Genomic DNA, 11018 nt, shown 5'->3' with positions numbered 1-11018 from the left:
GTTTGCAATTGACTTGATTTGTGAAAAATGAGCAAAAGTGGGCTTAGTCCATTTTTGCATTTAAACTCTTCATATTTTGACTTCATAAATCTTGAAGTATTATGATTTGACAAACAATCATGTAGTGTCATGACTGGATATGCTCTTCTGAGTTTTTGTTGTGTTAATGTTAATACTTTATCTTGCAGATCGAATGGGTATTTGGAATGGAAAGATCTTTTTGAAGAAATAATAATAGTAATAAACAATAATAGGCATTGATATAGCACCATCTATCTGGAAATAATCTATTCTGAGGTGCATTGTTTATTATAATTATAATCACCCGGCTTTAGTTCGAGCTTCCTTTCAGCGCTCAGTGCATTCAAGGAATTAATCCTTCCGGGTACCCATTCACCCCACCTGGGCTGAGTGCAGCACAATGTGGATAGATTTCTTGCTGAAGTAAATTACGCCATGGGTGGGATTCGAACCCATGACCCTCTGTTTCAAAGACAGAAGACTAATCCACTGGGCCACGGCGCTCCACAATGGTAGAGTCAGTTGCTTGATACTGATCGATTTAATCAGTCAGATAAATGTTCACCAACTGGTTATTTTGACCGGCTCCATGACATTTACTCAAGCGGCAATTACTCCGCTGTGAATGATACACACTAATGGAATTGCCAACTTAAACCCTGGATATAACACTTTACCCTATCATAAACCTTCGTCTAAACCTAACATAAAACCCATTGCGACACTAACCCTATATAAGACAAAATAAAGCCAAGAGAAATTGTCACAGGAGCAATCTGAATCGGGTGTATTTGATAAGTGAAAATAATACTTACATCAGTACATGTAAGATTCGTGTGATCTGTAGCTATGAAAATAAAATAGGATCACGGGAAATCACATAATGTAATGGGGTCTTTGAAAATCTATCTAAAAGGTTTATCTGATATCTGATGTATCGCTTTTTCTTAGTTCTAAAAATATTCTTAAGTTTCTTATAATAGTCTTTATTGTACTGACGCCTGGCTTTCCTATTTCATTATAAAGGAGACAAATCATTTATACATTTGTGAAATAATGAAAAAAAAATATAATTTCATGTAATAACATGAAATAAATGAAAGTGGGGGTGTGACATCAACTGCCCACCTAATGAATATTCATTCCTGGAACTGTTTCACCGGAATAACGCAAATCTTTAGAATTCAATAACTTTAATATTTGTTTCCGATTTGATCAAATTTTCATCATTTTGCTCTTTGAATTTTACTCCATTTATTTAAGATATAAATACTTTCAGCCCGGATCATCCCTTTAAAACGACATTCAAACCACATTCAAAAGGCCATTCTCATGTAGATTCAGAATGTATAGGTATGACTAACCAATTATTTTCTTTTTCAGTTTGCTTCCCAGGGCCATGGTCTATAAAACTCTATTTAAAGGTTTATCTGATATCTGATGTATCGTTTTTGTTGAGCTCTAAGCATGTCTTTCAGTTTCTTATAATCGTCTTCACTATACTGACGTCCGGCCTTCATCTGTGAAAAAAAAAACATAAACAAGTTTACGATTACAATCATCACCAACTTTTCTAAGTTATTCAGAATGAAAATTAAAATATACTATATACAATTCAAATTTTATACTTTTACAAATTTATGAACATTGTCAAAAATTCCATTTATGTTTATATCAATTACGGTGTTAACGGCTATTTTCACGTAGATTCAGAAACTTTATGTGTGACTAGCGCATTACTTGTTTTTTTTTTTTCCTCAAATAGGTAAACAGAAACCTCTCGCAGTCCGAGGTCGAAAGACGTAAACATTTCTAAACCAGCATTTTTATCTGTTTCGATGAATTATCCGTTGATCAGGGTTGTCACCTTGGTATGAGGGAGGGGGAAAATACGACCTAATTTAAGAAAGAGGTTATCAATCTTACCTTTTTGACTGCACCAAACTGACGATATATAAGATCCAACGCAGAGGGCGCTGTTTCTCTGACATTTTGCTCCTCTTTAGCTATCTCATAGAACGTCTTGGGTTTTGTTGAACTTTTTTGTTTGATAGAAGGAAGCTTAGTGAGTTCCGAGGATCTGCAAGAAATACGAAGCATTAAAATCAGTACCAGACTCGGCATGTATAATATGAAAGTAATTGAATTATTTTCTTTATGCAAACCGACTTAACCGACTCGTCAAAAATAACAATGAAATAGTAAGAGCACTATTGTCATTGAAAAATATATCAAGGAAAGGTAGATCCACCAAAATACGCAATTGGAGATGCCGCAAGAGAGGACAAAAATACATTACAATAAATTAAGAATATGAGATAACGGCAAAGAAGAAACAACACTAAACGAGGTTATGAAGTGTGAAACCTGTCAATTCAAGAGGCGAAAGACAAGAAGGTCCATCTTTATACATCTTGACTGCTCCGGTAATCAGATCTTTTTATAAGATAAAATAATATGTTAATCAGACAGCTGATTCACTTCCATGAAATGCTGGATATCGTTCCTGCCGCAAACATTTGTTTCATACTTAAAGATAAATGAATCTATGAACTGTATTTATACCTCAGCTCAGTATCACCTTCACTCTTTGATCGCTGTCTCCCTTGTCCTCTGATAGTCTTTGTTGTTGATTCATGATGTCGCTTCTGTCGTTCCTTTGGATTCTTCCGTTGACTTGAAGAGGATTGAATGCCTCTATGGCCTCTAGCTGGTGATACTGACGTGTCATCTCGACCGATACCTTCCCGTTGTTCATCTAAAAATCGTGGCAGCTTTGAATTAATAGGCCTTAGTCGAGATACTACACCTGCTGGGTGACTACTTTCATATCTCTTGGCATCCGCAATGACCTGAATAATACCAAAAAAATCATGTCAAAACTTATCATGTGTACTTTGAGCGAAGAAGAAATCAGGGATTCCTTTGGGATGGGGCTGTTGCAGCCACCTTACATTTTTAATTACTGAAAATGGAGAAGCGGTATGGAGAAGCCTAGAACGTATAGGCCTACGCCTACGGACAATGTATTTAATAAAAAATGACATCATCTGTAGGTTGTCTGTAGGTTGTCTTACTATCCTAGAAACAATTGCAAAAGGAATGTTTACATCCTGACAAAATACAGTTTGAAACAGTTTAGAAACAAATAGTAAATCTGAAAAAAAAATGGCTTCGAATGTACACCATCATCATTCTAAACAATATTAAAATCGCCGTTGACCATTTCTTACCAACGTAATGTTCTTCATATGGTCATTTAAATTTGATATATCAAGAACATTTACAGAAAGTATGTGGGTTATCATTGTGGCATATCATGATTAATTTCTTAATGAATTTCATACCTTAACAAGAAACTTTTTGATTTCGCTGCTCACTGAAACATAGGTTTCATAAGCAATTTGAAGTAACTCCTCTTGGTCCAGATCGCTGCAGGAATCTGAAGACATCCGGGTACTCGAACACCTTTTGGTCTTTGGTGAAGAGGTTCTGACATCATTCCTCAACTGAACTGCGCCTTCCTCCGTGACGTCACCGATATGGTCGTTGTCAGTACTTTCCAATCCACTCTCCTCAAATACATCCCTTGCGTTCTCGTTGTCAGACAGTTCTGAATGATAATCGCGTTCTTTTTCGTTATTATCGTTGTCAGATTGTGGTATACGAGAAGAAGCATTATCCCAAGCTAGTTCTGACTCTTGTTCGACACTTTGTTGAGAAGAAGTTGCTATCTCTTTTGCATTGTGGATCCGCTCTGTAACAAACACATTTCTGTCACTCTCTGTTCATTCTTTACCATGTTCCAGTGCAGGTAACTTTACACCCTCTCTTTCATGTGACATCCGACTCGATCCTGACATCAATATACAATCTGCACCTTGCTCCATTTCAGTCATTGTAAGATTGGACCTAGAACCTAACCTTGAGGAACCCTCTTTATCCATGTTATCTTTGATATGTATGGATCCATCATCTGGTAAGATCCACTTTATCTTACTATTACTGTCATTTTCTTCGACGGTCTTAGAGTTGTCTTTCCCTTGACTAGTGATGTTTACCATCGTGTGTCCACCATGATGATAATGTCCTACAGAGAGGCTTGGCAATGCACCAGAGTCCGGTCGTTTGTGAGATGTATATTTAGCGGAATGGCCCCGATCACCCCTGCGTGTCGAGGATCTCGATGACATGACTGCTCCACTTCTATGCGCATCCCCAAGCCCGGGAAGTTGCAGCTGTGAATGCCGACGCGACAGAACAAGATGTCTTTCTCGTTTTTCTTTGAGTTTACGGTAAAGAGAACCGGGTCCTTGTGAGTTGATCGCTAGTCTTTTTTGTGCTACCGAAAGTGGCGCTCTACTTCCAGGAGTGACCTTGACGTCATTTTGCTGAAGATCGTTGAGCAGTAACTTCTCAAGTATTGTCCGATAGATAGGTACCTGCAAAGACATATAATTGGTTTATGAATAAACAGAAATCTATCCAAAATGGTGTAAAATTATTGAGGATGATTCACTGCCACTGCACTTTGAATTGGCTAATGGTTATTTTTTTTTTTGAAAAGAATTTGCTCAGCCAACAAAAAGAGCTTTTTGGCAATCTTATTTTTACGTTAAGTTCTTACATGCTCTCAAAGTAAGGATAATAGAAAGTAAATACTACAAACCTACATGATTTTAACGGCTGCTTGTAATAATATATACAGATAAAGAGACTATGGAATAGTCTTAAAAACTAACAGACCATCTAATATTGCTCTTACATTGTTTTCATCCTCTTTTTTAATGTTCAAGTTTTATTAAATAAAATACAAGAAAAGCAAATCAATGCAAGTACGCGGTCATTACTTCCTAAAGCGAAACCTCGGTGTATTTTAGCAATTGTTAATCCATACCTTTATTAATATCGATAGAACCATCTTTTGATGGCCAAATTGGATTTAACGTGGTTATACATGGGTCCATTGTCTGTGTCATTAAATATCCTGGAATTCCATCCAAACGCTGTGCTAAAAATAAATGATAAACTGACCAAATTCTTATCAGAAGCAAAGCAACAATAATTATTTTTTTTCTTGATTTTCACTTGAAATGAGCTATCATGGACTTGGATCATTTTTATATCAATGTAATCAGTTTCATTCAGTTTCATACCTTTTCATTTCTAATGCGTTCCCATCTATTTTGTATCTTGAAAGCCACCATTGCTCTGATCATCTTTACAGTTTGGGGGTGTCTGCGCATGACGAGCTTGTGAAAACTGCGCATTTCCATTTCATATGCGTGTACAGGTTCAATACACGTGATAGTATGGGTGTGTTTACACAGGCCGCATACAGCTTCGATATCACCTAAAAAATAAATGAATAAGAATAATAATAATAATAATAATAATCCGTTTTTTATATAGCGCTTAATACATCGGAACGACGTGTCTAAGCGCTTTACAGATATATTATTACCCCGGTCATCGGATTCACTCAGTCATTCCCGCACACAATGTGTGCACATCCTCCACTCCCTGGGGAGTATTCCAGTCAGTCGCCGGTGAGGCGCACACAGTACTGGACAAGCTACAATGACTTTCACATCCTACCGGGTACCCATTTAGCACCTGGGTCGAGAGTGGCAAAGTGTGGATTAACGCCTTGCCAAAGGACGCCTGACCGCGGTGGGATTCGAACACACGACCCTCTGTTTACAAGGCGAGAGTCAGAACCACTACACCACGGCTCCTCCACGAATGATAGATAATATAAATAATGTATCCAGGGTAACTGCTTTAGGTCTAAAAACATGAAAAGGCATGGCCCTGGGAAGCGTGGGGTGGGGGTAATCTACATAGGAAGCACCCCCGAGACTTCTGGAAGATATTGTGATAAAATGGAGAAATGTAACACAATTACCGATATTTTGAAAAGAAACCCTTCTTTCTTTTTTTCTTTTTTTTTTGCTTGTCAATTTTTTTCTGGATAAAATAACCTTAATTTTGGATTGAAAATTTTAAAAAAATTAAAAATCACATTAGCACCCAAAGTCAAAAAATCATTCCCAAGGCCCTATGATAAGGGTGTTATTACCTCCATGGATAATGAAGGTATGATGGAAATATATTCTCCTAAGATCTCCTAAGCAATTTTTAGGAAGGTATGAAATTACGCGACCATGATGGAACCAAAATACAAGGTCTTAAAACATGTATATTGATAATACGAATGAGCAAAGTATTTCTAATTATCATATTCATAATGTTGAATACAATCAATGACGTAATGAACAAAAAGAACTGAGGGCAAACTTTAATGATAACAATAGTAATAATAACAATCATAATAATAAAGTTAGGATATTCAGCATTTTCATGAATAACTACAGAGCATTTTTACGAATATTACTATCTCACATATGATAGCCCGTTGACCAATCAGACAGATCTCAACCATAGAATCAAACTTGAATGGAATATCTCACCTATGATAGCCCGTTGACCAATCAGACAGATCTCAACCATAGAATCAAACTTGAATGGAATTTCTCACCTATGATAGCCCGTTGACAAATAATATACGGATCTCAACCATAGAATCAAACTTGAATGGAATATCTCACCTATGATAGCCCGTTGACCAATCAGACAGATCTCAACCATAGAATCAAACTTGAATGGAATTTCTCACCTATGATAGCCCGTTGACCAATCAGACAGATCTCAACCATAGAATCAAACTTGAATGGAATATCTCACCTATGATAGCTCGTTGACCAATCAGACAGATCTCAACCAAAGAATCAAACTTGAATGGAATATCTCACCTATGATAGCCTGTTGACCAATCAGACAGATCTCAACCATAGAATCAAACTTGAATGGTTTATTACCATTTCTGAAGGACAAAAAGAAATGAATCAGACCAATAAGGATAACGCTTTAATTTGCCAATCATACATAAAACGTAAAAAACGGCAAACAGGCATTTATCATCATGGAAGTTTCATTTTTTAGATTGCAGTATAAATAAGAACCAAGTACTTTGATCTTTTTTAAACAGCTGAAATTTAACTTAGTTAAATAAAATTGTTTCCTTGATATTCCACATACAGTTCTCAAAAGATGAATTACTAATATTCAATTATCCATGTATCGTAATACAGATCAGTTGCGTACCTAGGATTTTCCAAAGGGGGGGGGGGGCAAATTCGTCCGCCCAAATATTTGACAAAAAAAATACAGAAAATAATAAAAAGATCTTCAACCACAAGGACATTTCGCACCAGGAACAAAATTGACAAGCAAAAAAAAGTACAAAGGAGGGGGTCACCCCCCCCCCCTTAGGTACGCTAATGCCTAAGATTCATAATACTATCACATAGACATGCAATCAATGAATAAACTACAATGGCCAATGAAATCAATGTTGTATATGATAACATGCATATCGTTCAGTACATTACATTCACCTAGAACCAATCTAAAATATGTTCTCAAGACCTGAAGGACAAAACATCATTTTGACAGGCGGGGATTGCTCATTGAGTAAAGAAAAACCAAGACTGAATTAATAGTCCTATATGTGTTAGAATACCCAAACTGAAATCAAAAGTTAACACATGAAAAGAATACCCTAGGTAAATAAAACAGAATTAACAAATAAATAATAAATAAATAAATGAATAAAGAAATAAAGAAATATATAAATGAATAAATCAATTAATTAATACATGTGTCAGGAAAGAAAGATAGTTCCCGATTTCGAGTAATGAAAACAGAATCCAGATCTTACAAAATAACGAAGGATGATAGAATCGCGAATGAGAATTGGACTAAGAGAAATATACAATTATTTTATTTTATAATAGAAAAAATCCAAAAGAGAAGCATTATTTTAGAGACGAAGAAAAGAGAGATGGAAATGAAATGGTGATGGATAGATGCTAGTTTCATAGATGAAAAGATTTATATAAAAAAAATTAATAGAAAACACATACTCCTCACCTACTCTTGTGTGATCTCGTGACAACTGGACAACTCTCTAACTGCGCATGCTCAGTTTCACCTTTTATCGTTGTATCAACAGTGATCAATGCAGTACCCGAAATAATGAAATTAACCTTCTTAATGACGTCACCTTGTTGGGCGATGTGGTTACCATAGCGATATATCTTTCAATTCAATTCAATTCAATTCTTTTTTATTTCATTTCCATTTAAAAAAAAAACATAATACAAAGTAATATAAAGTAATACAAATCAAGTACAATTTTACAGAAGGGCATTCTTACTTCGTAAAAAAAAACAAAACACAAAAAACAGTATAATATAGAGCATAAATGGAAATGGAAATGAGGGGGATCCACTAAAAAGCAAAGCTTGTAAAGTGTGGATCCCCCTTGGAAATGAAAAAAGTATAGTAGACTTATTCTGATATGCGTACATAATTATATGTATTACAGGAAAGAAAAAGAGAACAAAAGAAATCATACGGATGCAAATATAATTACTGAACTAATGCAAAGCTTTTCACACAAAGAGGTCTTCGTAGTAAAGGATGTGTTGCGCAAGACAGAAGAAAGGAAAGAAAGAAAGAAAAAAAAAAAAAAAAAAAAAAGAGAGAGAGGGGATGACAAGACATAGAAGACAAGACAAAACAAAAGACAGGACAGTACAAGACAAGATAATTACTTTATAAAAGGAGGAATACTAAGAATGGGAAAGGGCTGACCACGAACCAGCTTGATCTGGTGAAATGACAAAAGATGATATAACTGGACAATATCAGATGAAAAAAGATAAAACAATAAAAGTGAAAAATGTAATGATTAAAATCAAGATAATGAAGTGTTAGTTCCGTTGCGTAGAATTATAGGAATTAAGCAGGATAAGTTTGAGTTTATGTTTGAATGAATTTAAGGAGACACTGTCTTTAATATTATTAGCTAGTGAGTTCCAGAATTTAGGACCGTTGAAAAGGAATGTATTTTTGGCCAGTAAAGTTCTGTAAAGTGGAATGTGAAGTTCGTCAGAGTGTCTCGAGGGGTAGTTATGATAAAATTGATTTTTAGGGAACATGGCATCAAAAATATGGGGAAGTGCATTATTATTATAACTATACATGAAGTGCCCTAACTGTAGTAAATACAGGTATCCCCATTGCATGTAATTCTTGTATTTTTGGTTTCCACTTCCTAAATGTTTAAATCAAGGTTATCAAATTGGTGTAATCTTGCTGATGACACAGATTTATTTTTTTCTCACAAGAATCCGCTTACCCTTGCTGAAATAATAAATTGTGAATTAACTAAAGTTTTGAGTTGGATTAGAGCTAACAAATTATCAAAATCTTCAAAAAAGCAAATACATGGTATTCAGTAATACTATAGATTCGTTGCCTCTTGATATATGTATTGAAGATATTCAGCTGGAAAGTGTCTCGTCAATCAAATTCCTGGGTGTCCATGTAAATAACAAACTCTCCTGGAAATGTTACATTGACAATATTTGCAAAACCATCTCTCGTAATATAGGCATCATAAATAGGTTAAAAACGTTTATTCCTGTTACTTCTCTACTAACTCTGTATTCTTCTCTTATATTACCATATCTCAACTACGGAATCCTGGTTTGGGGCAATACACACCAACATTTACTAAACAAAATATTACTAATACAAAAGAAAGCTCTTCGTATATTTCATTTTCACATCCCGTTCTCACACTGACCCGCTATTCCTCGAATATAATTTGTTTAAAATCCAAGACTTGTACTTATTTCAACTAGGACAGTTTATGTACAACTATAAAAACGGCATGGTTCCCTCCGTTTTCCACGATATGTTTCTTCAAAATAACAGTTATCATACATATCCTACCAGACATCGCGATCACTTTCATCTGCCAATGCTAAGAATTATTTTTGCTCAAAGTACTTTCATTTTTACATCCCCCAAATTTTGGAACTCTCTCCACAATGATATTCAACAGGCCCCCTCCATCAACTCCTTCAAGAGAAAATTAAAAGTATTTTTGTTACTATCCTACAAACGTAGTTGATTTGTTTGTAGGTCCTGATTATCTTGTATCTAACACTAAATTTTCCTTTATCACCCGGGTATCAATCCCAAATATGTGCTTTCATGCTAGCGCTCTCGTTGATCCATGTTCGAACCTTGTTCTCTCTCTCCCCCCCTCTCTCTCCCTCTCTATCGGTCAGCCTAATTCTTCTCTCTCTCTCTCCTCCATCCTCTAATATGTCACTGTATTTGTTTTCTTTGTTTCGTGTGTGTGTGTCTTTGATATTGCATGTCGTCCCGGATTTCTGTCACCTTATTTCCATATTTTGCTATCATTTCCTTTCTTTTCTCTAAAATAGTTTTCCTATTATATTTATCACATTTTACTTTCCCATTTTATGAAATTGTTTTTTTTTTTTTACAATCGAATGAATTTCCATATTTACTTAATTTTTATTGCTTTGCTTTTTCTCAATTGCTTAATATAAATTATCTATTCAACTTGCTATAGGGGATCCACGCTCTACAAGCAATGTTTTTTAGTGGATCCCCTCATTTCCATATACGTTTTTATTTTGCTATTTATACAAGCTTTTGTTATATAATTATGCCAAGTTAAAATGATTTTGTACTCGTACTTTGATTTGTATCTGTATTTGATTTATATTTGTTATGGAAATGAAATAAACTTCTTGAATCTTGAATCTTGAATCTTGAATCTTTCAGTTATCAATTTTCAAATCCCTATGGTACATTGTATGTAGTCTTAGTGGTAAAATTGTGCACCGATAGTTTGATTTGAACAACCAAATTCAATTGATCTATTTTGCATGAAACAAACTAAGGGCCCGTCTTATAAAGACTTAGATTCAAATTAAATAGCAATTGGTGTAGATTTACATGAGTTATGTGGTAAACAGATCGAAGATTTAAATTAATCGAAATCTAAAGTTTGATCTAAATTCATAATAACTCTTTGTAAACTCTAT

General features: G+C 35.0%; 1 protein-coding gene and 1 long non-coding RNA gene across 2 annotated transcripts; both read right to left on the bottom strand.

Annotated features, from left to right (window-relative positions):
* Window positions 1–1176: 1176 nt before the first annotated feature.
* Window positions 1177–3639, bottom strand: LOC129263067 (uncharacterized). The gene is made up of 4 exons (XM_064100521.1): window positions 3369–3639; window positions 2587–2873; window positions 1948–2101; window positions 1177–1541 (listed from the first exon to the last, which is right to left on the bottom strand). Exons 1-4 carry the CDS (start codon window positions 3471–3473, stop codon window positions 1440–1442), a joined length of 648 nt encoding a protein of 215 aa, XP_063956591.1. The 5' UTR covers window positions 3474–3639; the 3' UTR covers window positions 1177–1439.
* Window positions 3640–4163: 524 nt separating this feature from the next.
* LOC129263602 (uncharacterized) lies at window positions 4164–6547 on the bottom strand. The gene is made up of 3 exons (XR_010293779.1): window positions 6495–6547; window positions 5178–5374; window positions 4164–4463 (listed from the first exon to the last, which is right to left on the bottom strand). It is a non-coding gene; the product is annotated as an uncharacterized LOC129263602 (long non-coding RNA).
* Between the last annotated feature and the right edge of the window lie 4471 nt (window positions 6548–11018).

The sequence above is a fragment of the Lytechinus pictus genome, chromosome 6, assembly GCF_037042905.1.
Source record: "Lytechinus pictus isolate F3 Inbred chromosome 6, Lp3.0, whole genome shotgun sequence".
Taxonomy (NCBI): domain Eukaryota; kingdom Metazoa; phylum Echinodermata; class Echinoidea; order Temnopleuroida; family Toxopneustidae; genus Lytechinus; species Lytechinus pictus.
This window is presented reverse-complemented; position numbering and strand designations above follow the sequence as displayed.

Excerpts from the sequence above, each read along its gene's own strand:
- LOC129263067 (XM_064100521.1), bottom strand. The coding sequence starts at position 3,473 with ATGTCTTCAGATTCCTGCAGCGATCTGGACCAAGAGGAGTTACTTCAA. Across the intron at positions 2,874-3,368 it reads TCAAAAAGTTTCTTGTTAAG|GTCATTGCGGATGCCAAGAG; the intron begins GTATGAAATTCA and ends GGTATTATTCAG. Across the intron at positions 1,542-1,947 it reads AGTTTGGTGCAGTCAAAAAG|ATGAAGGCCGGACGTCAGTA; the intron begins GTAAGATTGATA and ends TTTTTTTCACAG.